General features: G+C 33.8%; 1 protein-coding gene and 1 pseudogene across 1 annotated transcript; one reads left to right on the top strand and one right to left on the bottom strand.

The window, feature by feature from the left end:
• LOC139850573 (mediator of RNA polymerase II transcription subunit 10b-like) overlaps window positions 1–27547 on the top strand; it is a 264036-nt pseudogene that overhangs the window by 131137 nt on the left and 105352 nt on the right.
• LOC139848327 (homeobox-leucine zipper protein HOX6-like) lies at window positions 3379–4095 on the bottom strand. Its single transcript, XM_071838058.1, has one exon. The coding sequence runs from the start codon at window positions 4043–4045 to the stop codon at window positions 3500–3502; it is 546 nt and encodes a 181-aa protein (XP_071694159.1). The 5' UTR covers window positions 4046–4095; the 3' UTR covers window positions 3379–3499.

Here is a 27547-nt window from a genome sequence, read left to right as displayed (position 1 = left end):
GAAATTTATATCATATCCGAAGGGTGTCCCGGAATGATGGGGATATTCTTATATATGCATCTTGTTAATGTCGGTTACCAGGTGTTCACCATATGAATGATTTTTATCTCTATGTATGGGATGTGTATTGAAATATGAAATCTTGTGGTCTATTGTTACGATTTGATATATATAGGTTAAACCTATAACTCACCAACATTTTTGTTGACGTTTAAAGCATGTTTATTCTCAGGTGAATATTAAGAGCTTCCGCTGTTGCATACTAAAATAAGGACAAGATTTGGAGTCCATGTTTGTATGATATTGTGTAAAAACTGCATTCAAGAAACTGATTTCGATGTAACATATTTGTATTGTAAACCATTATGTAATGGTCGTGTATAAACATGATATTTTAGATTATCATTATTTGATAATCTACGTAAAGCTTTTTAAACCTTTATTTATGAAATAAAGGTTATGGTTTGTTTTAAAAATGAATGCAGTCTTTGAAAAACGTCTCATATAAAGGTCAAAACCTCGCAACGAAATCAATTAATATGGAACGTTTTTAATCAATAAGAACGGGACATTTCAGACGGCCATACAAAATATGCATCAACAATTTCCCCCTTGGACGTTGCTGGCGAATGATTGTAAACACCTCTTGCAATCTTAAGTCAATCTCTGCTGTAGTACCATAAACTTGTGAATCACAAGCTCCATCAAAGTCTTCCAGAATACGTGAAAACCCAAACTCCGAACATCAATGTTTCCGCTCATTGAAGTCGAAATGCTAATTGTCATCCTGTAGTTTCTTTTAACTCGTATGTGTTACTCATAGTACAAATGCAGCAAGATTCTCCCTAAGACTGAGTTGAGATCCCTATCGATATCTCTGATAAACTCTTCAAACAAACCGACTCTCTCATAATCATAAAATGTAGAATCTTTTCCCTCACTGTTAGCTGTATCCTATTAGACATCGTAGCACTAACGTTCATCCTGACTTGCTTCTTGTAATGGTAAAATATGTAGAGGAGTCCGTTCCACAATTAATAACTCAAATAAGTCTTTATTGCCATCAAACTACCAAAGAAAATCAAATTTGTATCTCATGATCGCGAAACATCAACCTCAGTTCGCTCTACTAGGCGAAACTGGAACAAACATATTCCCTCTAAAGCGGAATATCGAGAAGTGCGAAATAATAAACGTTGTAGGCCCATAAATAGTCGTATGCTCCCGACTACCCCACTAACACTTCTCATAATAAGTGTTTCCGTACTCACTAAATAAATTTAACAGACAAGGAGGTTATCCATTAAATTTTATAGATCAAATACTTCAGTGAATAAAGATAGAAAGGTTTTACGTAAAAATATTGTTGCTGTAATTCAGCAAAGTAAAATGGGATTTAAATAAATAAGAAAGATGATGTGGACCCATAAAAAAGTCCAAAGCTGAATAATATGTCCACCGAAAATAAATAAACACGGGATGGGACTAGTCTTCTTAGATGACATGTAAGTCTTGTGTGTGGGGAACAAGGAACAAGACAAGAAACACGTGGATCCCATCATTCAACCTTACCCAAAATTACAACCATGCCACACGAATATATTAGCTGTATCTGCTTCTTCTTCGCACAAAAACGCGTACCAAGCTGTTTTTTAAGCCTAAAATTCGCGAAATTTTTGCGTTAATTTTCTAAAAACTCGCTTGAAAGATATTCTCCAGCGTGTTAGTTACACGTTTAAGCTTTTAACACGCGAGGAGATGCATGAACACGTGAGGAAATCGAAGATGAACATGGTGGCGGAGCTGCGGTGGTTCATGGTGATCGGTGGCGGTGTTCATCAAAACCACCTCAAATCATCACCAAAATTCAGGAAATTTTGCAGATAGTAGCATTGAACCACGACTAACACTTCTCCATTCTTAGATTTCCCAAAAACATAACGAATCTAGCACAATAAATCGATTTTTACACAAAAAATTCGAACCAAAAAAAGAATCTCAGATCTCGATCTATATAACGAATTAGATTCTGAAACTTTGAAGAAACATTCACGAGATGATTTCCAACCTTTCTATTTAAACACTTTTCTTTTATTCGATCTAGATCTTCAAAACCCAAAAAGTCAACAAAAGTCAACTGTTGAGATCTAAAACGAATTTCAGCAGATTTAACGTCTTTTACCATCGATCCAATCAAGAGCTCGGTTGCACCAGCTCTGATACCAATTTGTAGGTCCGGTTACGGATCAAAACAACCATTAACGAGCAAGATCAAAGACGGAAGAGATAAAAACACGATGAATCAAAGTAAATCACTATATTCAATAAACGTTACACTTACAATTGATTAAACGGAGAAACGTCGGTGGCCAGGGAAGATCGAACATGATCTCCCCTATGCACGGGAATCGCCAAAACGGCTCTTCCAAATTAGGGTTCTAACCTGACCCAATTAGGATTACTCTCTTAACCCTAAAGACACACATAAACTGATATATATAGACGACCTAGACTTAGGTTGCCCTAATGGGCCTATCGACAAGAATAGCCCAACAGTTACATATGCTCATATAACTGATCAGTTTCACGTGTGTATATAAACTAGGTGTACAATGTATGATAGTCATTATTCGCCCAGTGACGGCCATACAAAATATGCATCAACATGATGGTGTGGTGTTGGTGGTCGTTAGTGGTGTTGAAGGAGTGATGGAAATGAAAGAAGAGGGAGTTGGTGTCTTTTGTTTTAGGAGAAGGAGAAAGAAGTAATGAAGATGATGGTGGAAGAAGGGCCTAGAGGAATGGGGAAGACCGGAGATGAGTGGATGGGTATTTTGTATGGAGTATTTGGGTAGAGAAGAAACAAAGGAAAAAAAAAAAAAACAAAAAAAACTGCTACCGTATAATAGTAAAATAGGGTATGTGACGAAGATTTAGTATGTTGTATAATATAATATAATATAATATAATATAATGTGTTATGGTACTTTTTTGTAGCGAGTTTTCATAAAGAGGTGCTAACTTGAATCATCTGGTGCAGGAATCTATGCGTATTTAACAAGCCCAAATCATATTACCGAATGGTGATGTGAATGTCTAACACGAGATTTAGAGTAGCGTTCAGTTAGATAATGATGCCCGTACACCTTTTTTTTTTTTTTTTTTTTATACCAAGTCTTCCTTTGTCCTTTTTTTTTTTTTTTTTTGGGTTCAACTTGTTAGTAGTGTCCATTTCATAATCTCAAAGATTGACCTTAATGATCCCTCTATGAGCAGTCGTTTTCGAGTGCCATAAATTTCCCTCAAATTTTCTCTGTTTTCCCATTTGAGCAGAGAATGACACTTCAGATTGAATCAATTATCGAATTATACAAAAAATAACATGAAAGATGCTTTCATTTATAAGATGTTATACACAAGTGTAATCTTAACTCTTATGTTTACAATCAAAACAAATTAACACTCTATTCTTCGATTTCACTAATCCTATAATCTCTGTTTAAACCTCCCACCATTTCTGAAAGGTATCAACACTGCAAAGTTGTTCTTCAAAGTACACTACACTATCGTAAAACGGAACATTATCTTCTTGACTGAAATTTTCAAACATAACATTAGCATCACTTTTAGTTGACGAATTAGTCCCTCGATCATCAGATTCTTCACCACTACTATTCAAAGTAACGCTTTCTTGACGCCTTTCTGCTTCGTTTCGTAACATCTCTAACTGTTTAACAAGATCTTGATTCTCCTTTTTTAAAGACTCGGTTTTCAACGCCAAAGTCTCGTAATTCGTCTTGAGAATATTGTACTCGTGTTCAACTTGTCTCGACTTTGAACGCGCTCGTTTGTTCTGGAACCATATCGCAACTTGACGTGGGTGCAGCCCAAGTTTGTTAGCCAGTTGATGTTTCATTCTCAACTCGGGTCTTGACTGTGTTTCGTACATGTACTCAAGGAAGCTTATTTGTTCGTCTGTAAATCGTTTTCGTCCCTCGTTTTTGTTCTTCTTAAATTCCGCTTTCGATACACTGTGGACAGACATTCTGTTTGTTTTTCAACTAGTTGATGACTTGGTGAGATTTTGTGACAGTTTTTTGGTATAAAGGAGTAGTGGGTGTTTTGTTATATAGTGTGCCTTTTATAAAGTGTGCTTTCATTGGAAGAACAGGTGTCCGCGTTGATGTTGATTTGAATTTGAATCTAACCAATTTTGTGTCTGTTTCAAAGCATCGAAGACTTGTACCCGTACACGTTTTCTTAGTGTCAATTCACTTTCAAGTGTCACTAAACTAAGCCTAAAACATTTAAATTTAAGATATCGATTATAAGGCAGGTCCCAACGGTTTGTCCAGGTCCTCCGCCCACAGCCGTCCAGCCTCGGCGCCGATGGCACGGAGGCCGCCCAGGTTCAGCCCAGCACTCCGCTCAGCTCCATCTGCTTCGATTTCGTCCAGTTTGAGCATATTTGAGGACGGTAGAAGCTTAATTTTGTGGTACTTTTTGCTAGTGGTCTTGTACAATTGATTAATTAATTAATATAGTGGGTGATGAAGGAGTGTCATTGTTGGGAGTGTTTAGTCCTGGGAAGGAAGTGGGATGGAGGTGCTGATGTGGCGCTGAATGGTTGGTTAGTCCTGGAAGAAGTAATGTCTTGATTGGGAGCACTCTAAGTCCGAAATAATTTACCCCATCCGTCTCAATTGAATATAATAGTCTCCGGATAAAAATACGCAGTTTAATAAAAAGTGATTGGACATGTATTTTTTTTTTCTATTTTCCAGTTTTACCCCTAACTTTTTATCTACAATTTTGTCTTACTTAAATAAAGTAAGGATATGAGTACTTTAACGAATTAAACTTATCTATTTATGAAAGTGAACTATTAATTTGGGACGGACTAAAAAGGAAAGATTACTATTAATGTGGGACGGAGGGAGTATAAGTTTAACTTATTAACTCCAGCCTTATTACAGCTTTAATTTCAAAGAATTCTAAACGATAAACGTATAAACTTTTTTACTAATCGTTCTATCTAATGAGTGGATTGTCTATTCATGTTATTTCGCAATTGTTTCTGACTGGTATGTTTCTAGTGAAGTTTGAAATAGAAACCTGTTGTTAGAATATGAATACATAACCACCGAACTATCTTGGATGATTATAAATACCAAATAATTCTAGTAATGACATTTTAGAAGTTGGAATAAATAATTTTTGTACTTCTACAAATATTTAGAAGGCTTTTAGTTTGTGATGTATTCATATCTGATTAATGTCGTAACGTTTAGATGGTAGTCACTAAAGTTGTCGCTATTATTTTTCCAACTTAAATTAAAATCATGTCATGTATTTTCTATCGACTATAAATTGAGTTACGGTTATAGCCCCTTATAAAAATGAAACTTGTAATTCTTTGAGTTACGAATGTTTGTTTAGCCTTTTAAATCAACTAAATTGAAATCAAGATGAACTATGAAAGAGATATAATCAAAATAGTGAAACTCATTAAATTTGTACTATCAATCAAAATTTCATAGTTTCTTTATCAATTGAACATAAAAAATAAATTTCAAATTGAATAAGTGTCGAGAAAATTTATAAAATCAACCTAGATAATGTACTATCAGAAATGGTATACCACTAAAAATATAGTAGGTCGAGTGCATATTAAAACTCCCCCGATGAAATTTTATTGAAACACTTTTTCTTAAATATATAGTGTGGCGACTCGACTCATATATATACATTGAAGCTCTACATCGATTGACATATATATTTTTTTTTTTTGGCGGTAAATAAAGTATTTTGATAAATATTATTATTAGAACGATGAAAATCAAATTACGAAAAAAAACGCGAACAAATTAAACCACAACAAAACACAAACGAACCAACAACAACGTCAAGAAAGAAAAACTACAAAGAACAAGGATAGATATTAAAACTGGAAATTGGTAAGTGATGAAATGGAGCGATGGGAGGTCCTACTACTTTTAATTCGATTGATGAAAAGGAAAGAAATTGGTGAATGAAAAAATGGACACGTTTGTAGGTGTGTTGTGGTGTGTCTAAAAAGACAAAAGAGATAAGATACTGTTGGCCACGTGGTCCAATTAGGTGATCACTTGTGTCATTGGAGATCATAATAGCCGACGTGTTACTTTGTGATTTTGGAAGGGAGTAGGGGTGGTCAGTATTTGGTTTGAAACCGTTTAACCCGAATACCAAACCGAAATCAAACCGGAAAAAACCAAACCGAATTTGAAAAACGGTTTTCGGATCGAGTCAAAACCGAAACCGAATTTGAATTCGGTTTTCGGTTCGGTGTTCGGTTTTGAAAATTCTGAATTCGGTTTAACCGAAAACCGAATTCAAAACCGAATTCAAAATTTTTATATATTTAATTTGTATATTTATGTTTTACTGTCATTATAATTTGGGATACAATCAATAAAATAGTTTCTCACCAATATGACGATTTGATAGCTCATATTATAATTATATTACTCAAATTATTATGTTCTTCTTCTTAATAATAGAAGCAGTAAACGTCATAATTAAGCTGTAAATATTAATAAATCATCGAATTCTTGATAATTTAATAGTATGTCATTGTTTTAGGTTGTAAATAACTAAGACATTAGTAATGCCAAAATTAAACTACCATCGTTCTCAAATTTTTCATAATATTTGGTTTTAACCGAAAACCGAACCGAATCCGAATTCGAATTCGGTTTTCGGTTCGGTTCGGTTTCAACTTTGAATTCGGTTTTCGGTTCGGTTTTCGATTTTGCCCAAAAAAATTTAAAAACCGAATACACCGAACCGAATACACCGAACAAACCGAAAATCGAACCGATAAACACCCCTAGAAGGGAGTATAGTTTTTATTTAAGTTTTAATTAATTAATTAAATTAGATGTGAATTCTTTACCTAAAATAGTCATTTAGTATCGCATGTATTTGTTTGTGTTTTGCTCCTTATCGTTTCTAGAAGTAGACAGGTATTAAAGTTATTCACACTCTATACGTACGAATATCAGTAATAAAACATGATAACGTCAACCAATTCTATAGTTATTTACAAATCTTCATTATTAAAATTTTGAATTTTCATATTTTGCCCTCAAAACTTTCATATATTTCCCCAAAGCCTTCATATTTTATTTCTCAAAGTCTGCATATTTTGCTCTAAATTTTACCCAAAAGCCTCCATTAAAATTTTTTGGCCCTTGTCAAAAAACTTCCTAATTCTACGAATGACTCTACTAGATGATGTCGATACTGCGTTAAAAAAAATCATTACTTATTTTGTGGGTCAGCGACTATGAAATCCCCCTTTACCACATCATTAATAAAAAAATTACTTTGAATATCACATGCTTAATACTCCGTAATAATCAGACAAAAAGGAATTGATATATGTAGAAGCTAAATCTAAGAAAAGTCATAGAAAGTTCATTATCATATGGACTGTAAATACTGGGCTTTATATTGTAAGTAATGGTCGATGAAATGGCTATGATATCAGTTATTTTTAGTCGTTAAATGGGCCGCTCTTAAGTTACTTCACTTTTCTTTACGTAATACTGTGATCTTGATCTATATCCAGGACCAGTCTCTACAATTTAAATAACCTGTGCGATAATATCCGTATATGCCCTCTAAATTTAAACAATAAACTTTGAAGTACATACTTAACATAATTATTTAAAATGACATTTTCATGTATTTCTAAAAAAAAGTAACTAGACCTATTATCTCTCTCTCTCTCTCTCTCTCTCTCTCTCTCTCTCTCTATATATATATATATATATATATATATATATATATATATATATATAGGATCAGTGGCGGTACTAGGATTTTTTTTTTCACTGGGGGCAAAAAAAAAAAAAATTTAAAACCGTAGCATTTTTTTTGGGAAAAATATGGAGGTTTTGGGGCAAAATTTAAAAGTTTGTGCGCAAAATTTGAAGATTTTGAGGTAAAATTTGAAAATTTTTGGGCAAAATCTGAAGGTTTTAGGGCGAAAAAAAAAATTCACCGGAGGCAACGTCGAAAAATCCAAAATTTTTACACTGAAAATTGAAAATTCACTGGGGGCGGCTGCCCCCGCTTGCCCCTAAATAAAACCGCCCCTGTATAGGATCAATGGGGAAGTAACCAATCGGGGGGAAGCAAATTTTTTTTTTTCATTTTTTGAAAAAACTTTGTTTACGAACATTATAGATTTGATGAAAATAAGAATATTTAGAAAAGACACTTCGTGATGAATGTTATAATTTTGGCGGGAAAACGATCGATAAAAATAACATTCAAGATAATATTGTTCGTGAAGAATATTAACGTTTTTTTTCATGTTTTGTGAAGTAAAATTTAGCCCAATTTAGAGTTTAGGGTTTAAGGTTTAGGGTTTAGGGTTTAGGGTTTGGTGTTTTGGGTTTATGGCTAAACCGTTCGTATTAAAAACTCAATCTAAATCCTAAATCTAAACCCTAAACCCTAATATCTAAACCCTATAAACCCTAATATCTAAACCCTAATATCTAAACCCTAATGTCTAAAACCTCAACATACGCTCGAAAAACACGATAATTGATATATATTACTTCTTCGATCGTTTTCTCGCCAAAATAATAATATTCATCACGAAGTGTCTTTTCTATATGTTCTTATTTTCATCCAATCTATAATGTTCGTGAACAAAGTTTTTTCAAAAAATGAAAAAAAAAAATTGCTTCCTCCGCCTCCCCCCGATTGGTTACTTCCCTCTTGATCCTACCACTATATATATATATATATATATATATATATATATATATATATATATATATATATATATATATATATATATATATATATATATATATATATATATAATAAAAAAACTAATTGTTGATCTAGATTATTAAATAATTTACCGTATTAAATTATTGCATTTGGATTTTAATTTAATTCTGTTTAATTAATATTTGTAGATTAAAATATTGAATGATTAAAATATTTGCAAAATTTTAAATAATTAAATTCACTTTTACTTATCCAATGATGTTATTTTATTCAAAATTGAATTATTATTATTATTATTATTATTATTATTGTTATTATTATTATTATTATTAGTTAAAAATCAATTCCAACACATTAGATATTTGAAAATTATACTCAAATAACGTACTAAATTTCATCTTGAATACACAAGCATAATAAAACACAGTGAAACATTATTAGCAATTATTAATTTATACGACGCTTCTAATGGTATTATTCTCACAAGGTTAAGGAACAAATTTTTGATGAAAAAAGATATGAAAATTCACATGAAATCTATATTATCTTATAAAAGGGAATTAAGGTAACATCATGTAAATGTCTTAACAAAGCATAAAATAGGTTAATTTTTCACTTGACATTTCCTAAAAATATCTTGTGATGTCATTAATATTAATTAAATTATCATTAACATATAATCTTGTGATGGCATTTCCTTAAAGGAGTACGTAATCTTTAAAATTTTCTAAACTGCCTTAAAAAACCTGTCCATTTATCTCGAAACCCATCCTTCATTATTTTCGGAGTGTTCATTTGTCTACATTTTAAATTTTTTGAGTCCACTACTTTGCCATCCACGAAATTCTCATCTTGTTTAAATAATCTACCGATGAATGAGGAACCAAAGATAGAAGACGGGTGGATATCAGTAGATTCATAGCAATTGAAATAAGGGAAAGAACGTGAAGGATTATGGATTTTAGTCGGTGAAGTGGTCTTGGGGTTAAATTGATTTAAATGGTTACGATTGAAATGGTTAATGAAATCAACGATGGACTGGGAATGGTCAATATTTACGGGCTTGGGATGGGTGGCGATGGGCTCGAGGTGAGGTTTAGGTTTACTTGGGCTTCCGGGTTTAAAAGTAGGTGATGGAGAGGAGGTGTGATTTGAAATGGGCTCTAGTGGAATGATTTGTTGGTGTCGGTCTCGAAAGAGGGCGTGTCATTTTTGTGTTGTGGGTAGAATTGTTGGGCTTGGTTAACTTAGATGGGCTCGATATGTTGTTATAGCAGACTCAGTCTGGTTGTGAAGAACTTTGTTTCGGCTCGCCTTTAGATAATTGCTAGGTTTAAATATTATATAGGTTTGTTTTCTAATAGCGAGCCGGGGCGGGGCTCTAATTTGTATCGTTGATTGGTTGTTTCATTTTTTTAGAGTCCATAGTTATAACGTTTAAGTTTTTTGAAAAAAGAGAAGCATAAGTAATGCCATTATGAAATTTCCAAATCACTCAAATAGTAGCCACTCCGATTCCATACATTTGATCTTTGGAAGTTGAATTACAAGAAAGAGAGGAGATGTTGGAATAAGTTGTTATTTGATTGATATATCACCTCTCGTTATTTATATCGTTCATATATTGTTCATATTTCCACTGAAGGAAAAAATGCTAAAAAGAAGTTGTAATGTTGCATGACCCATCCTTTTTGATAGAGTTCAATCGTTACCTGTTCTCATATACAAACCCGTATATATAATACAAGATACAGCTGACATTCTATATGTTTGGTAACTAGTATCCTTTAATTTAGGATATGATATGTGACGATCGCTCCAAATCCATATGGACGAACACGTCATTCATCGATTTCATTGCGAGGTATTTGACCTCTATATGATACGTTTTGTAAACATTGCATTCTTTTGAAAAGGCACACCATCAACGAATATTTAAATCAAAGGTTCTCGACATCTGATGATTTCTATATATAGACAATCATCGTAAATAATAGTTTACAATTGTAATTCCGTTGACAATGCAGTCAAAATAAGATACATGGTGATGATTTTGTGAATGCAACGTTTTCTTGAATAAAGTGAAATGTCCCGTTCTTATTGATTAAAAACGTTCCATATTAATTGATTTCGTTGCGAGGTTTTGACCTCTATATGAGACGTTTTTCAAAGACTGCATTCATTTTAAAACAAACCATAACCTTTATTTCATCAATAAAGGTTTAAAAAGCTTTACGTAGATTATCAAATAATGATAATCTAAAATATCCTGTTTACACACGACCATTACATAATGGTTTACAATACAAATATGTTACAACAAAATAAGTTTCTTGAATGCAGTTTTTACACAATATCATACAAGCATGGACTCCAAATCTCGTCCTTATTTAAGTATGCGATAGCGGAAGCTCTTAATAATCACCTGAGAATAAACATGCTTAAAACGTCAACAAAAATGTTGGTGAGTTATAGGTTTAACCTATATATATCAAATCGTAACAATAGACCACAAGATTTCATATTTCAATACACATCCCATACATAGAGATAAAAATCATTCATATGGTGAACACCTGGTAACCGACATTAACAAGATGCATATATAAGAATATCCCCATCATTCCGGGACACCCTTCGGATATGATATAAATTTCGAAGTACTAAAGCATCCGGTACTTTGGATGGGGTTTGTTAAGCCCAATAGATCTATCTTTAGGATTCGCGTCAATTAGGGTGTCTGTTCCCTAATTCTTAGATTACCAGACTTAATAAAAAGGGGCATATTCGATTTCGATAATTCAACCATAGAATGTAGTTTCACGTACTTGTGTCTATTTTGTAAATCATTTATAAAACCTGCATGTATTCTCATCCCAAAAATATTAGATTTTAAAAGTGGGACTATAACTCACTTTCACAGATTTTTACTTCGTCGGGAAGTAAGACTTGGCCACTGGTTGATTCACGAACCTATAACAATATATACATATATATCAAAGTATGTTCAAAATATATTTACAACACTTTTAATATATTTTGATGTTTTAAGTTTATTAAGTCAGCTGTCCTCGTTAGTAACCTACAACTAGTTGTCCACAGTTAGATGTACAGAAATAAATCGATAAATATTATCTTGAATCAATCCACGACCCAGTGTATACGTATCTCAGTATTGATCACAACTCAAACTATATATATTTTGGAATCAACCTCAATCCTGTATAGCTAACTCCAACATTCACATATAGAGTGTCTATGGTTGTTCCGAAATATATATAGATGTGTCGACATGATAGGTCGAAACATTGTATACGTGTCTATGGTATCCCAAGATTACATAATATACAATACAAGTTGATTAAGTTATGGTTGGAATAGATTTGTTACCAATTTTCACGTAGCTAAAATGAGAAAAATTATCCAATCTTGTTTTACCCATAACTTCTTCATTTTAAATCCGTTTTGAGTGAATCAAATTGCTATGGTTTCATATTGAACTCTATTTTATGAATCTAAGCAGAAAAAGTATAGGTTTATAGTCGGAAAAATAAGTTACAAGTCATTTTTGTAAAGGTAGTCATTTCAGTCGAAAGAACGACGTCTAGATGACCATTTTAGAAAATATACTTCCACTTTGAGTTTAACCATAATTTTTGGATATAGTTTCATGTTCATAATAAAAATCATTTTCTCAGAATAACAACTTTTAAATCAAAGTTTATCATAGTTTTTAATTAACTAACCCAAAACAACCCGCGGTGTTACTACGACGGCGTAAATCCGGTTTTACGGTGTTTTCGTGTTTCCAGGTTTTAAATCATTAAGTTAGCATATCATATAGATATAGAACATGTGTTTAGTTGATTTTAAAAGTCAAGTTATAAGGATTAACTTTTGTTTGCGAACAAGTTTAGAATTAACTAAACTATGTTCTAGTGATTACAAGTTTAAACCTTCGAATAAGATAGCTTTATATGTATGAATCGAATGATGTTATGAACATCATTACTACCTTATGTTCCTTGGATAAACCTAATGGAAAAGAGAAAAATGGATCTAGCTTCAACGGATCCTTGGATGGCTCGAAGTTCTTGAAGCAGAATCATGACACGAAAACAAGTTCAAGTAAGATCATCACTTGAAATAAGATTGTTATAGTTATAGAAATTGAACCAAAGTTTGAATATGATTATTACCTTGTATTAGAATGATAACCTACTGTAAGAAACAAAGATTTCTTGAGGTTGGATGATCACCTTACAAGATTGGAAGTGAGCTAGCAAACTTGAAAGTATTCTTGATTTTATGAAACTAGAACTTTTGGAATTTATGAAGAACACTTAGAACTTGAAGATAGAACTTGAGAGAGATCAATTAGATGAAGAAAATTGAAGAATGAAAGTGTTTGTAGGTGTTTTTGGTCGTTGGTGTATGGATTAGATATAAAGGATATGTAATTTTGTTTTCATGTAAATAAGTCATGAATGATTACTCATATTTTTGTAATTTTATGAGATATTTCATGCTAGTTGCCAAATGATGGTTCCCACATGTGTTAGGTGACTCACATGGGCTGCTAAGAGCTGATCATTGGAGTGTATATACCAATAGTACATACATCTAAAAGCTGTGTATTGTACGAGTACGAATACGGGTGCATACGAGTAGAATTGTTGATGAAACTGAACGAGGATGTAATTGTAAGCATTTTTGTTAAGTAGAAGTATTTTGATAAGTGTATTGAAGTATTTCAAAAGTGTATAAATACATATTAAAACACTACATGTATATACATTTTAACTGAGTCGTTAAGTCATCGTTAGTCGTTACATGTAAGTGTTGTTTTGAAACCTTTAGGTTAACGATCTTGTTAAATGTTGTTAACCCAATGTTTATAATATCAAATGAGATTTTAAATTATTATATTATCATGATATTATCATGTATGAATATCTCTTAATATGATATATATATATACATTAAATGTCTTTACAACGATAATCGTTATATATATGTCTCGTTTAAAAATCATTAAGTTAGTAGTCTTGTTTTTACATATGTAGTTCATTGTTAATGTACTTAATGATATGTTTACTTATCATAGTATCATGTTAACTATATATATATATATATATATATATATATATATATATATATATATATATATATATATATATATATATATATATATATCCATATATATGTCATCATATAGTTTTTACAAGTTTTAACGTTCGTGAATCACCGGTCAACTTGGGTGGTCAATTGTCTATATGAAACATATTTCAATTAATCAAGTCTTAACAAGTTTGATTGTTTAACATGTTGGAAACATTTAATCATGTAAATATCAATCTCAATTAATATATATAAACATGGAAAAGTTCGGGTCACTACAGTACCTACCCGTTAAATAAATTTCGTCCTGAAATTTTAAGCTGTTGAAGGTGTTGACGAATCTTCTGGAAATAGATGCGGGTATTTCTTCTTCATCTGATCTTCATGCTCCCAGGTGAACTCGGGTCCTCTACGAGCATTCCATCGAACCTTAACAATTGGTATCTTGTTTTGCTTAAGTCTTTTAACCTCACGATCCATTATTTCGACGGGTTCTTCGATGAATTGAAGTTTTTCGTTGATTTGGATTTCATCTAACGGAATAGTGAGATCTTCTTTAGCAAAACATTTCTTCAAATTCGAGACGTGGAAAGTGTTATGTACAGCTGCGAGTTGTTGAGGTAACTCAAGTCGGTAAGCTACTGGTCCGACACGATCAATAATCTTGAATGGTCCAATATACCTTGGATTTAATTTCCCTCGTTTACCAAATCGAACAACGCCTTTCCAAGGTGCAACTTTAAGCATGACCATCTCTCCAATTTCAAATTCTATATCTTTTCTTTTAATGTCAGCGTAGCTCTTTTGTCGACTTTGGGCGGTTTTCAACCGTTGTTGAATTTGGATGATCTTCTCGGTAGTTTCTTGTATAATCTCCGGACCCGTAATCTGTCTATCCCCCACTTCACTCCAACAAATCGGAGACCTGCACTTTCTACCATAAAGTGCTTCAAACGGCGCCATCTCAATGCTTGAATGGTAGCTGTTGTTGTAGGAAAATTCTGCTAACGGTAGATGTCGATCCCAACTGTTTCCGAAATCAATAACACATGCTCGTAGCATGTCTTCAAGCGTTTGTATCGTCCTTTCGCTCTGCCCATCAGTTTGTGGATGATAGGCAGTACTCATGTCTAGACGAGTTCCTAATACTTGCTGTAATGTCTGCCAGAATCTTGAAATAAATCTGCCATCCCTATCAGAGATAATAGAGATTGGTATTCCATGTCTGGAGACGACTTCCTTCAAATACAGTCGTGCTAACTTCTCCATCTTGTCATCTTCTCTTATTGACAGGAAGTGTGCTGATTTGGTGAGACGATCAACTATTACCCAAATAGTATCAAAACCACTTGCAGTCCTTGGCAATTTAGTAATGAAATCCATGGTAATGTTTTCCCATTTCCATTCCGGGATTTCGGGTTGTTGAAGTAGACCTGATGGTTTCTGATGCTCAGCTTTGACCTTGGAACACGTCAAACATTCTCCTACGTATTTAGCAACATCGGCTTTCATACCCGGCCACCAAAAATGTTTCTTGAGATCCTTGTACATCTTCCCCGTTCCAGGATGTATTGAGTATCTGGTTTTATGAGCTTCTCTAAGTACCATTTCTCTCATATCTCCAAATTTTGGTACCCAAATCCTTTCAGCCCTATACCGGGTTCCGTCTTCCCGAATATTAAGATGCTTCTCCGATCCTTTGGGTATTTCATCCTTTAAATTTCCCTCTTTTAAAACTCCTTGTTGCGCCTCCTTTATTTGAGTAGTAAGGTTATTATGAATCATTATATTCATAGATTTTACTCGAATGGGTTCTCTGTCCTTCCTGCTCAAGGCATCGGCTACCACATTTGCCTTCCCCGGGTGGTAACGAATCTCAAAGTCGTAATCATTCAATAATTCAATCCACCTACGCTGCCTCATATTTAGTTGTTTCTGATTAAATATGTGTTGAAGACTTTTGTGGTCGGTATATATAATACTTTTGACCCCATATAAGTAGTGCCTCCAAGTCTTTAATGCAAAAACAACCGCGCCTAATTCCAAATCATGCGTCGTATAATTTTGTTCGTGAATCTTCAATTGTCTAGACGCATAAGCAATCACCTTCGTTCGTTGCATTAATACACAACCGAGACCTTGCTTTGATGCGTCACAATAAATCACAAAATCATCATTCCCTTCAGGCAATGACAATATAGGTGCCGTAGTTAGCTTTTTCTTCAATAACTGAAACGCTTTCTCTTGTTCATCATTCCATTCAAATTTCTTCCCTTTATGCGTTAATGCAGTCAAGGGTTTTGCTATTCTGGAAAAGTCTTGGATGAACCTTCTGTAGTAACCAGCTAGTCCTAAAAACTGGCGTATGTGTTTCGGAGTTTTCGGGGTTTCCCACTTTTCAACAGTTTCTATCTTTGCCGGATCCACCTTAATACCTTCTTTGTTCACTATGTGACCGAGGAATTGAACTTCTTCCAACCAAAATGCACACTTTGAAAACTTAGCGTACAATTCTTCCTTCCTCAATACTTCTAACACCTTTCTCAAATGTTCACCGTGTTCTTGGTCATTCTTTGAGTAAATAAGTATGTCATCAATGAAAACAATGACAAACTTGTCAAGGTATGGTCCACACACTCGGTTCATAAGGTCCATGAACACAGCTGGTGCATTAGTTAAACCAAACGGCATGACCATAAACTCGTAATGACCGTAACGTGTTCTAAAAGCAGTCTTTGGAATATCATCTTCTTTCACCCGCATTTGATGATACCCGGAACGTAAGTCAATCTTTGAATAAACAGACGAGCCTTGTAGTTGATCAAATAAGTCGTCGATTCTCGGTAGTGGGTAGCGGTTCTTGATGGTAAGTTTGTTCAACTCTCGGTAGTCGATACACAACCTGAATGTACCATCTTTCTTCTTGACAAACAAAACAGGAGCTCCCCACGGTGATGTGCTTGGTCGAATGAAACCACGCTCTAAAAGTTCTTGTAATTGGCTTTGCAGTTCTTTCATCTCGCTGGGTGCGAGTCTGTAAGGAGCACGAGCTATTGGTGCAGCTCCTGGTACAAGATCTATTTGAAATTCAACGGATCGATGTGGGGGTAATCCCGGTAATTCTTTCGGAAATACATCGGGAAATTCTTTTGCAATGGGAACATCATTGATGCTCTTTTCTTCAGTTTGTACTTTCTCGACGTGTGCTAGAACAGCATAGCAACCTTTTCTTATTAGTTTTTGTGCCTTCAAACTACTAATAAGATGTAGCTTCGTGTTGCCCTTTTCTCCGTACACCATTAAGGGTTTTCCTTTTTCTCGTATAATGCGAATTGCATTTTTGTAACAAACGATCTCTGCTTTCACTTCTTTCAACCAGTCCATACCGATTATCACATCAAAACTCCTTAACTCTACTGGTATCAAATCAATCTTAAATGTTTCGCTAACCAGTTTAATTTCTCGATTCCGACATATATTATCTGCTGAAATTAATTTACCATTTGCTAATTCGAGTAAAAATTTACTATCCAAAGGCGTCAATGGACAACTTAATTTAGCACAAAAATCTCTACTCATATAGCTTCTATCCGCACCCGAATCAAATAAAACGTAAGCAGATTTATTGTCAATAAGAAACGTACCCGTAACAAGCTCCGGGTCTTCCTGTGCCTCTGCCGCATTAATATTGAAAACTCTTCCGCGGCCTTGTCCATTCGTGTTCTCCTGGTTCGGGCAATTTCTAATAATGTCCCCCGGTTTTACACATTTATAACAAACTACATTGGCATAACTTGCTCCGACACTACTTGCTCCGCCATTACTCGTTCCGACACCATTTGTTCCTTTCGTTCTATTAACCCCTGGTCCGTAGACCTCACACTTTGCCGCGCTATGACCATTTCTTTTACACTTGTTGCAAAATTTGGTGCAGAACCCCGAGTGATACTTTTCACACCTTTGGCATAGCTGCTTCTGATTGTTGTTGTTGTTGTTGTTGTTGCGGTTATTATGATTGTTGTTGTTGTTGTTGTTGCTGTTGTTGTTGTTGTTGTTGTTGGGCCGTTTGTTGTAGTTGCGATTGATGTTGCGATTGTTGGGATAATTGTTGCGATTATTGTTGTAATTGCTGTTGTTGTTGTATTGGTGATTCTTATCACCGTTTTCCTCCCACTTTCTTTTGACTTGCTTCACATTGGCCTCTTCAGCAGTCTGTTCTTTAATTCTTTCTTCAATCTGGTTCACTAGTTTGTGAGCCATTCTACATGCCTGTTGTATGGAGGCGGGCTCGTGTGAACTTATATCTTCTTGGATTCTTTCCGGTAATTCTTTCACAAACGCGTCGATCTTCTCTTCCTCATCTTCGAACGCTCCCGGACACAATAGGCACAATTCTGTGAATCATCTTTCGTACGTGGTAATATCAAATCCTTGGGTTCGTAACCCTCTAAGTTCCGTCTTGAGCTTATTGACCTCGGTTCTGGGACGGTACTTCTCGTTCATCAAGTGCTTGAATGCTGACCACGGTAGTGCGTACGAATCGTCTTGTCCCACTTGCTCTAGATAGGTATTCCACCATGTTAACGCAGAACCTGTGAAGGTATGCGTAGCGTACTTCACTTTGTCCTCTTCAGTACACTTACTTATGGCAAACACCGATTCGACCTTCTCGGTCCACCGTTTCAATCCGATCGGTCCTTCGGTTCCATCAAATTCCAAAGGTTTGCAGGCAGTGAATTCTTTGTAGGTGCATCCTACACGATTTCCTGTACTGCCAGATCCAAGGTTATTGTTGGTATGTAGCGCAGCCTGTACTGCGGCTATGTTTGAAGCTAGAAAAGTACGGAATTCCTCTTCATTCATATTCACGGTGTGTCGAGTAGTCGGTGCCATTTCCTTCAAAATAGTCAATTGGAACAAGTTAATCATACAGAATATTAAGAGTAGTTAATAGTATTTCGTAGCATAATATGAACTCATTTATAAAAGCTTTTTCTTCATATTAGCGTTTTATAAGTTTAAATTCAGGTAGTACCTACCCGTTAAGTTCATACTTAGTAGCTAATATACAATTCAACTACTACAATTCTATATGAAAAACTGATTATAATAATATTTCGCGTTCAAACTTTTACACAATATTTTACAAACTTACAATACCGCTTATTTTACATATAGCATGAAATATAGCACACAATAAATTTGATACAAGATGGTTGTGAAGATAATTCTAGCTAGTACACAAGTCGTTCAGCAAAGGCAATAAAGACACGTAATTCATACGTCCAGAAACAAGTCATGCATTCTGGTTTTACTAGGATTACTTCCCATCCTTGGTCTTGTGGAACATAACCGTTATGGCCGTTGATAAAACAGCGTGTTGTAACGTCGTCAAAGGGACGAGGGTTACGTAATGTCCAACAGTCCCGTAACAATCTAAAAACCTCATTTCTTACCCTAATTACCGACTCCGTCACTTATGGAAACGTTTTGTTTAATAGTTGTAGCCCGATGTTCTTGTTCTCACTTTGGTGAGAAGCGAACATTACTAATCCGTAAGCATAACATGCTTCTTTATGTTGCATGTTAGCCGCTTTTTCTAAATCACGAAGTCCAATATTCGGATATATTGAGTCAAAATAATTTCTTAACCCATTGTGTAAAATAGCATTTGGGTTCCCCGCAATATATGCGTCAAAGTAAACACATCGTAACTTATGGGTTTCCCAATGTGATATCCCCCATCTTTCAAACGAAAGTCTCTTATAAACCAAGACATTCTTGGAACATTCTTCGAATGTCTTACAAACTGATCTCGCCTTAAATAGTTGTGCCGAGGAATTCTGACCGACTCTAGACAAGATTTCATCAATCATGTCTCCGGGTAGGTCTCTTAAAATATTGGGTTGTCTATCCATTTTGTGTTTTTAAACTGTAAAATAGACAAGAGTTAGATTCATAAAAAAAAATAATTATTAATACAAGCAATTTTTACATATATCATAAAGCATAAGCACACTATATTACATATATTACACCACACGAATACAACTATCTTATTCCGACTCGCTCGTTTCTTCTTCTTCGGTTTTGGTTCGTTTTGCCAAGTTTCTAGGGATATATGATGTTCCCCTAATACGAGCCGTCGTTGTCCACATTGGTTTAGAAAAACCTGGTGGTTTAGAGGTTCCCGGGTCATTGTTACAACTTAAGGACTTCGGGGGTTGACGATACATATAAAGTTCATCGGGGTTGGAATTAGATTTCTCTATTTTTATGCCCTTTACCTTATTATTTTCTTTTGCCTTTTTAAATTCAGTTGGGGTAATTTCTATAACATCATCGGAATTCTCGTCGGAATCCGATTCATCGGAGAATTGGTAATCCTCCCAATATTTTGCTTCCTTGGCGGAAACACCATTGACCATAATTAACCTTGGTCGGTTGGTTGAGGATTTTCTTTTACTTAACCGTTTTATTATTTCCCCCACCGGTTCTATTTCTTCATCCGGTTCCGATTCTTCTTCCGGTTCCGATTCTTCTTCCGGTTCCGACTCTTCTTCCGGTTCCTCTTCGGGAACTTGTGAATCAGTCCACGAATCATTCCAATTTACATTTGACTCTTCATTATTATTAGGTGAGTCAATGGGACTTGTTCTAGAGGTAGACATCTATCACATAATATCAAACGCGTTAAAAGATTAATATATCACATAATATTCACATGTTAAAAATATATAGTTTCCAACAAAATTTGTTAAGCAATCATTTTTCAAGTAAACACGGTTGAAGTCCAGACTCACTAATGCATCCTAACAAACTCGATAAGACACACTAATGCAAAATTCTGGTTCTCTAAGACCAACGCTCGGATACCAACTGAAATGTCCCGTTCTTATTGATTAAAAACGTTCCATATTAATTGATTTCGTTGCGAGGTTTTGACCTCTATATGAGACGTTTTTCAAAGACTGCATTCATTTTAAAACAAACCATAACCTTTATTTCATCAATAAAGGTTTAAAAAGCTTTACGTAGATTATCAAATAATGATAATCTAAAATATCCTGTTTACACACGACCATTACATAATGGTTTACAATACAAATATGTTACAACAAAATAAGTTTCTTGAATGCAGTTTTTACACAATATCATACAAGCATGGACTCCAAATCTCGTCCTTATTTAAGTATGCGATAGCGGAAGCTCTTAATAATCACCTGAGAATAAACATGCTTAAAACGTCAACAAAAATGTTGGTGAGTTATAGGTTTAACCTATATATATCAAATCGTAACAATAGACCACAAGATTTCATATTTCAATACACATCCCATACATAGAGATAAAAATCATTCATATGGTGAACACCTGGTAACCGACATTAACAAGATGCATATATAAGAATATCCCCATCATTCCGGGACACCCTTCGGATATGATATAAATTTCGAAGTACTAAAGCATCTGGTACTTTGGATGGGGTTTGTTAAGCCCAATAGATCTATCTTTAGGATTCGCGTCAATTAGGGTGTCTGTTCCCTAATTCTTAGATTACCAGACTTAATAAAAAGGGGCATATTCGATTTCGATAATTCAACCATAGAATGTAGTTTCACGTACTTGTGTCTATTTTGTAAATCATTTATAAAACCTGCATGTATTCTCATCCCAAAAATATTAGATTTTAAAAGTGGGACTATAACTCACTTTCACAGATTTTTACTTCGTCGGGAAGTAAGACTTGGCCACTGGTTGATTCACGAACCTATAACAATATATACATATATATCAAAGTATGTTCAAAATATATTTACAACACTTTTAATATATTTTGATGTTTTAAGTTTATTAAGTCAGCTGTCCTCGTTAGTAACCTACAACTAGTTGTCCACAGTTAGATGTACAGAAATAAATCGATAAATATTATCTTGAATCAATCCACGACCCAGTGTATACATATCTCAGTATTGATCACAACTCAAACTATATATATTTTGGAATCAACCTCAACCCTGTATAGCTAACTCCAACATTCACATATAGAGTGTCTATGGTTGTTCCGAAATATATATAGATGTGTAGACATGATAGGTCGAAACATTGTATACGTGTCTATGGTATCCCAAGATTACATAATATACAATACAAGTTGATTAAGTTATGGTTGGAATAGATTTGTTACCAATTTTCACGTAGCTAAAATGAGAAAAATTATCCAATCTTGTTTTACCCATAACTTCTTCATTTTAAATCCGTTTTGAGTGAATAAAATTGCTATGGTTTCATATTGAACTCTATTTTATGAATCTAAGCAGAAAAAGTATAGGTTTATAGTCGGAAAAATAAGTTACAAGTCATTTTTGTAAAGGTAGTCATTTCAGTCGAAAGAACGACGTCTAGATGACCATTTTAGAAAACATACTTCCACTTTGAGTTTAACCATAATTTTTGGATATAGTTTCATGTTCATAATAAAAATCGTTTTCTCAGAATAACAACTTTTAAATCAAAGTTTATCATAGTTTTTAATTAACTAACCCAAAACAACCCGCGGTGTTACTACGACGGCGTAAATCCGGTTTTACGGTGTTTTCGTGTTTCCAGGTTTTAAATCATTAAGTTAGCATATCATATAGATATAGAACATGTGTTTAGTTGATTTTAAAAGTCAAGTTAGAAGGATTAACTTTTGTTTGCGAACAAGTTTAGAATTAACTAAACTATGTTCTAGTGATTACAAGTTTAAACCTTCGAATAAGATAGCTTTATATGTATGAATCGAATGATGTTATGAACATCATTACTACCTTATGTTCCTTGGATAAACCTAATGGAAAAGAGAAAAATGGATCTAGCTTCAACGGATCCTTGGATGGCTCGAAGTTCTTGAAGCAGAATCATGACACGAAAACAAGTTCAAGTAAGATCATCACTTGAAATAAGATTGTTATAGTTATAGAAATTGAACCAAAGTTTGAATATGATTATTACCTTGTATTAGAATGATAACCTACTGTAAGAAACAAAGATTTCTTGAGGTTGGATGATCACCTTACAAGATTGGAAGTGAGCTAGCAAACTTGAAAGTATTCTTGATTTTATGAAACTAGAACTTTTGGAATTTATGAAGAACACTTAGAACTTGAAGATAGAACTTGAGAGAGATCAATTAGATGAAGAAAATTGAAGAATGAAAGTGTTTGTAGGTGTTTTTGGTCGTTGGTGTATGGATTAGATATAAAGGATATGTAATTTTGTTTTCATGTAAATAAGTCATGAATGATTACTCATATTTTTGTAATTTTATGAGATATTTCATGCTAGTTGCCAAATGATGGTTCCCACATGTGTTAGGTGACTCACATGGGCTGCTAAGAGCTGATCATTGGAGTGTATATACCAATAGTACATACATCTAAAAGCTGTGTATTGTACGAGTACGAATACGGGTGCATACGAGTAGAATTGTTGATGAAACTGAACGAGGATGTAATTGTAAGCATTTTTGTTAAGTAGAAGTATTTTGATAAGTGTATTGAAGTATTTCAAAAGTGTATAAATACATATTAAAACACTACATGTATATACATTTTAACTGAGTCGTTAAGTCATCGTTAGTCGTTACATGTAAGTGTTGTTTTGAAACCTTTAGGTTAACGATCTTGTTAAATGTTGTTAACCCAATGTTTATAATATCAAATGAGATTTTAAATTATTATATTATCATGATATTATCATGTATGAATATCTCTTAATATGATATATATACATTAAATGTCTTTACAACGATAATCGTTATATATATGTCTCGTTTAAAAATCATTAAGTTAGTAGTCTTGTTTTTACATATGTAGTTCATTGTTAATGTACTTAATGATATGTTTACTTATCATAGTATCATGTTATCTATATATATATATATATATATCCATATATATGTCATCATATAGTTTTTACAAGTTTTAACGTTCGTGAATCACCGGTCAACTTGGGTGGTCAATTGTCTATATGAAACATATTTCAATTAATCAAGTCTTAACAAGTTTGATTGTTTAACATGTTGGAAACATTTAATCATGTAAATATCAATCTCAATTAATATATATAAACATGGAAAAGTTCGGGTCACTACATAAAGCATGCAAGACTCCATGCACATAGCTTGTATAACATGTAAGCAAACAGCGGAAGACTTCTAGGGAACCTGAGAATAAACATGCTAACAAGTGTCAACACAAAGGTTGGTGAGTTCATAGTTTTAGTGTTTCGCATAATCTGTATATAAAAGTGGATCACAAGATTTCAGTTGTTTCATCCAGAAACGTTTATCAAAATATTCTACAAGATTGAGCACCCTGGTAACTAAACTTAACGTATATATAATTTGTACCCTTTGTATAATCATCTTAATAATACACGCAAACCAACGTGTACGCTTCTCAAATAGCATACGTCCGTTAAAAGGCTAGTGCTCTAGCTGGGACGGGGATATCAAGCCCTATGGATCCATATACTACTACTCGCGCCCACCAGTTCTTATAACTGGCAGTTAACAGTTACCAAAGCTAAGGGATATTCGGTTCAAACTCAGTGTAGAATTTAGTATGTACTTGTATCCATTGCGTTTAAAATAAAGTGCATGTATTCTCAGCCCAAAAATATATATTGCAAAAGCAATTAAAAAGGGATCAATGAAACTCACCTTAGCAGCATATAAAGTCGTTCACCAAAATGTGATCGAAACTCGGATTACCAAATAATCGTAGTTCTCAACCTAGAGAACATATGTTGGTCAATAAATGTCTATCAAGCTAGGTTAGGTCATAGTGTATCACAATCCTAATGCTCGAGATCGACATATGATAGTTATCCAAAGTCATTTCAAAAAGTCAATTTTGACAATAGTTCAACAAAACGAGACGTGCCTTATATAAGGATTCATTTACTCGGTTGGTAATATTTAAAAGTTCACTTTATCAGTCTCGTAAACAAGTTGTTTAAATCTTTATTGCAGATTCAAAAGCAATTTCAATTAACGTCAATCATAATTCAGTTGATCATATCTTTTAATCCGTTCATCGAAACTATTCGATATCTAAATGAAAAGTTATTGATTTTTCGCCAGCTTTCCAAAAACATGTATATCATATACCTTTTACCAGTAATATATGTATTTAATTAGTGATTCATTATAAACTGTTTAACGATGAAATTTAAAATACAAGCATATATAAATATATATACTCGAGCACTAGACATGGATACATAATTAATATATAAAAGATAAAATATGAGTGCTTACGTATCAGTATTGAGATTCAATATTGTAGGAAAGTTCGTAGACATAACGGAGATGATAAACACTAGGTTTGATTCACAAATATACCCCCGAACATTACCCATAACCTCCTTGGCAATAACCCATAATTTCCTTAGCTCTATCCCGCTTGAAAACCATTTTGAAAGTGACACGCTCATAACCTCGTCGTAGTATTTTATGTATAATACTAATTAATAATATTAATAATAATAAGATTAATAATAATATTAATCTTAATAATAATAATAATATAATAATAATAATAATAATAATAATAATAATAATAATAATAATAATAATAATAATAAATAAAATAAATACGGAGTAATATATGATTAGAGAAGTGTGTGAAAACTGAGCAATTTATAGAACCTTTTCTGAAAAAGTACCCCATGCGATCGCATGGGATTTGTGCTTCAAGGCCATGCGATCGCATGGCCCTCTGATCCAGCTCACAAACTTTTTACTTTTTGTTTGTCGACATAATTTTATATAATATACATAATATATTTAATTTATATAATTAATTATATATTATATTAAATTCACATGCATAGTTGACTTGTAATTTTTGTTCCGATAAGTCGTACATCATCACTCGACTTATGTCCCGGTTCCGGTTTTTCAAATGTCCTTTCGTACGCTGAGAAAACTTGTATTTTACATTTCGTGTCACGTACATTTGTCAAAATATAGCCTTAAATTATCCCTAAACTATACCACTCAAAGTATATCTTAAACTTTCGAGTATTTTGGTCATTTACTTCTATAAATCATCGTCTCGCTATTTGTTAATATATATATAATAACAATTCGTTTTTATGATCAAGTTAATATTATATTTTATCGTAGTGTTAAATATATATTTTCAATATTAATAAACACGTTTTAAAATACATATCGCAAGTTATTCATATATCTAATTCCAACAGTTAATATTCCTTATTATTGTATGTGTCCAAATTACGTTATTTAAACAAACACTTTACCATTTATTCCGAATACCGTTAAGAATGGATGATTTCCCAAATCAACGTGAACCTCACAACAGAGACCCGTAATAATATCATAATCCTTAAGAGACTCATTAAATATCTTTTAATTCAATCGTTTGGCATAATCTTTTAATTCCGTAGTTGAATATATATCAATCAGATAATCAAACCAATAAGTTTAATGCACAGTATCATTTACTTAACACTTTGTTACGTTTTCAAGTTATAGTATATGTATCTATTTACATATAATTGTTCGCGAATCATTGAGAACAATCGAAGGGTAATTGAATAATTCAAAATTTTGAGATTCAACTTCATAGACTTTGCTTATCGTGTCGGAAACGTTAAAGATTAAGTTTAAATTTGGTCAAAAATTTCCGGGTTGTCACATGATACATACAATAATATGATGCTAAACTATACAAATAATATTGTGATAACTACCAATCTATTCCCAATATAGAAGATACAGTCTATTACTCCCCCGCAGTCGAAGCTATCGATGGGCAAATGCAAAGACTGGAACGAAAGTCGGTAAAGAGAACTCTCGGCAGTCATTTTGTGAAGATATCTGCGATTTGATAACGCATAGGAACATGCAATATTCGAACTTCTCATTTTGCAACTTTTTCACGAACAAAATGAATGTCAAGCTCGATATGTTTGGTTCGTTGATGTTGCACAGGATTTCCGGAAAGATAAATAGCACTGAGATTATCACAATATACCAGCGTTTCCTTCGATATAGGACATTTTAACTCAAATAGCAGATTCCGTAACCAACACGATTCCGCTACGACATTGGCAACACCTCTATATTCCGCTTCGGCGCTTGAACGGGATACTGTGGCTTGCCGCTTGGAGGACCAGGAAATAAGATTATCACCTAAAAAGACACAATATCCGGAGGTAGATCGACGTGATTTGGGACATCCTGCCCAATCGGCGTCAGTATAGGCAACGAGGCTATGAGAAAATCGTGTTGAGATGTGAAGACCGAGATCCAATGTGCCACGCAAATAACGAATAATACGCTTGATGGCATTCATGTGAGTTTGCCGAGGATCATGCATGTGTAGGCAGACTTGTTGGACCGCATATGTTATATCTGGTCGTGTGAACGTTAGATATTGAAGTGCACCCACGAGCCTACGGAACTTTGTAGGATTTGCTGCCGGTTGGTCATTACAATCACCAAGTTTACCTTGGGTATCGGCTGGTGTTGAAACAGGATTACACTTTGGGATGCTGGAAAGTTCGATTATTTCCATGGCATAATTCTTTTGGCCGAGGAAGAGACCGTGAC

The sequence above is a fragment of the Rutidosis leptorrhynchoides genome, chromosome 5 (assembly GCF_046630445.1).
Source record: "Rutidosis leptorrhynchoides isolate AG116_Rl617_1_P2 chromosome 5, CSIRO_AGI_Rlap_v1, whole genome shotgun sequence".
NCBI lineage: Eukaryota > Viridiplantae > Streptophyta > Magnoliopsida > Asterales > Asteraceae > Rutidosis > Rutidosis leptorrhynchoides.
This window is presented reverse-complemented; position numbering and strand designations above follow the sequence as displayed.

Coding starts and splice junctions, on each gene's coding strand:
- LOC139848327 (XM_071838058.1), bottom strand. CDS start 4,045: ATGTCTGTCCACAGTGTATCGAAAGCGGAATTTAAGAAGAACAAAAAC.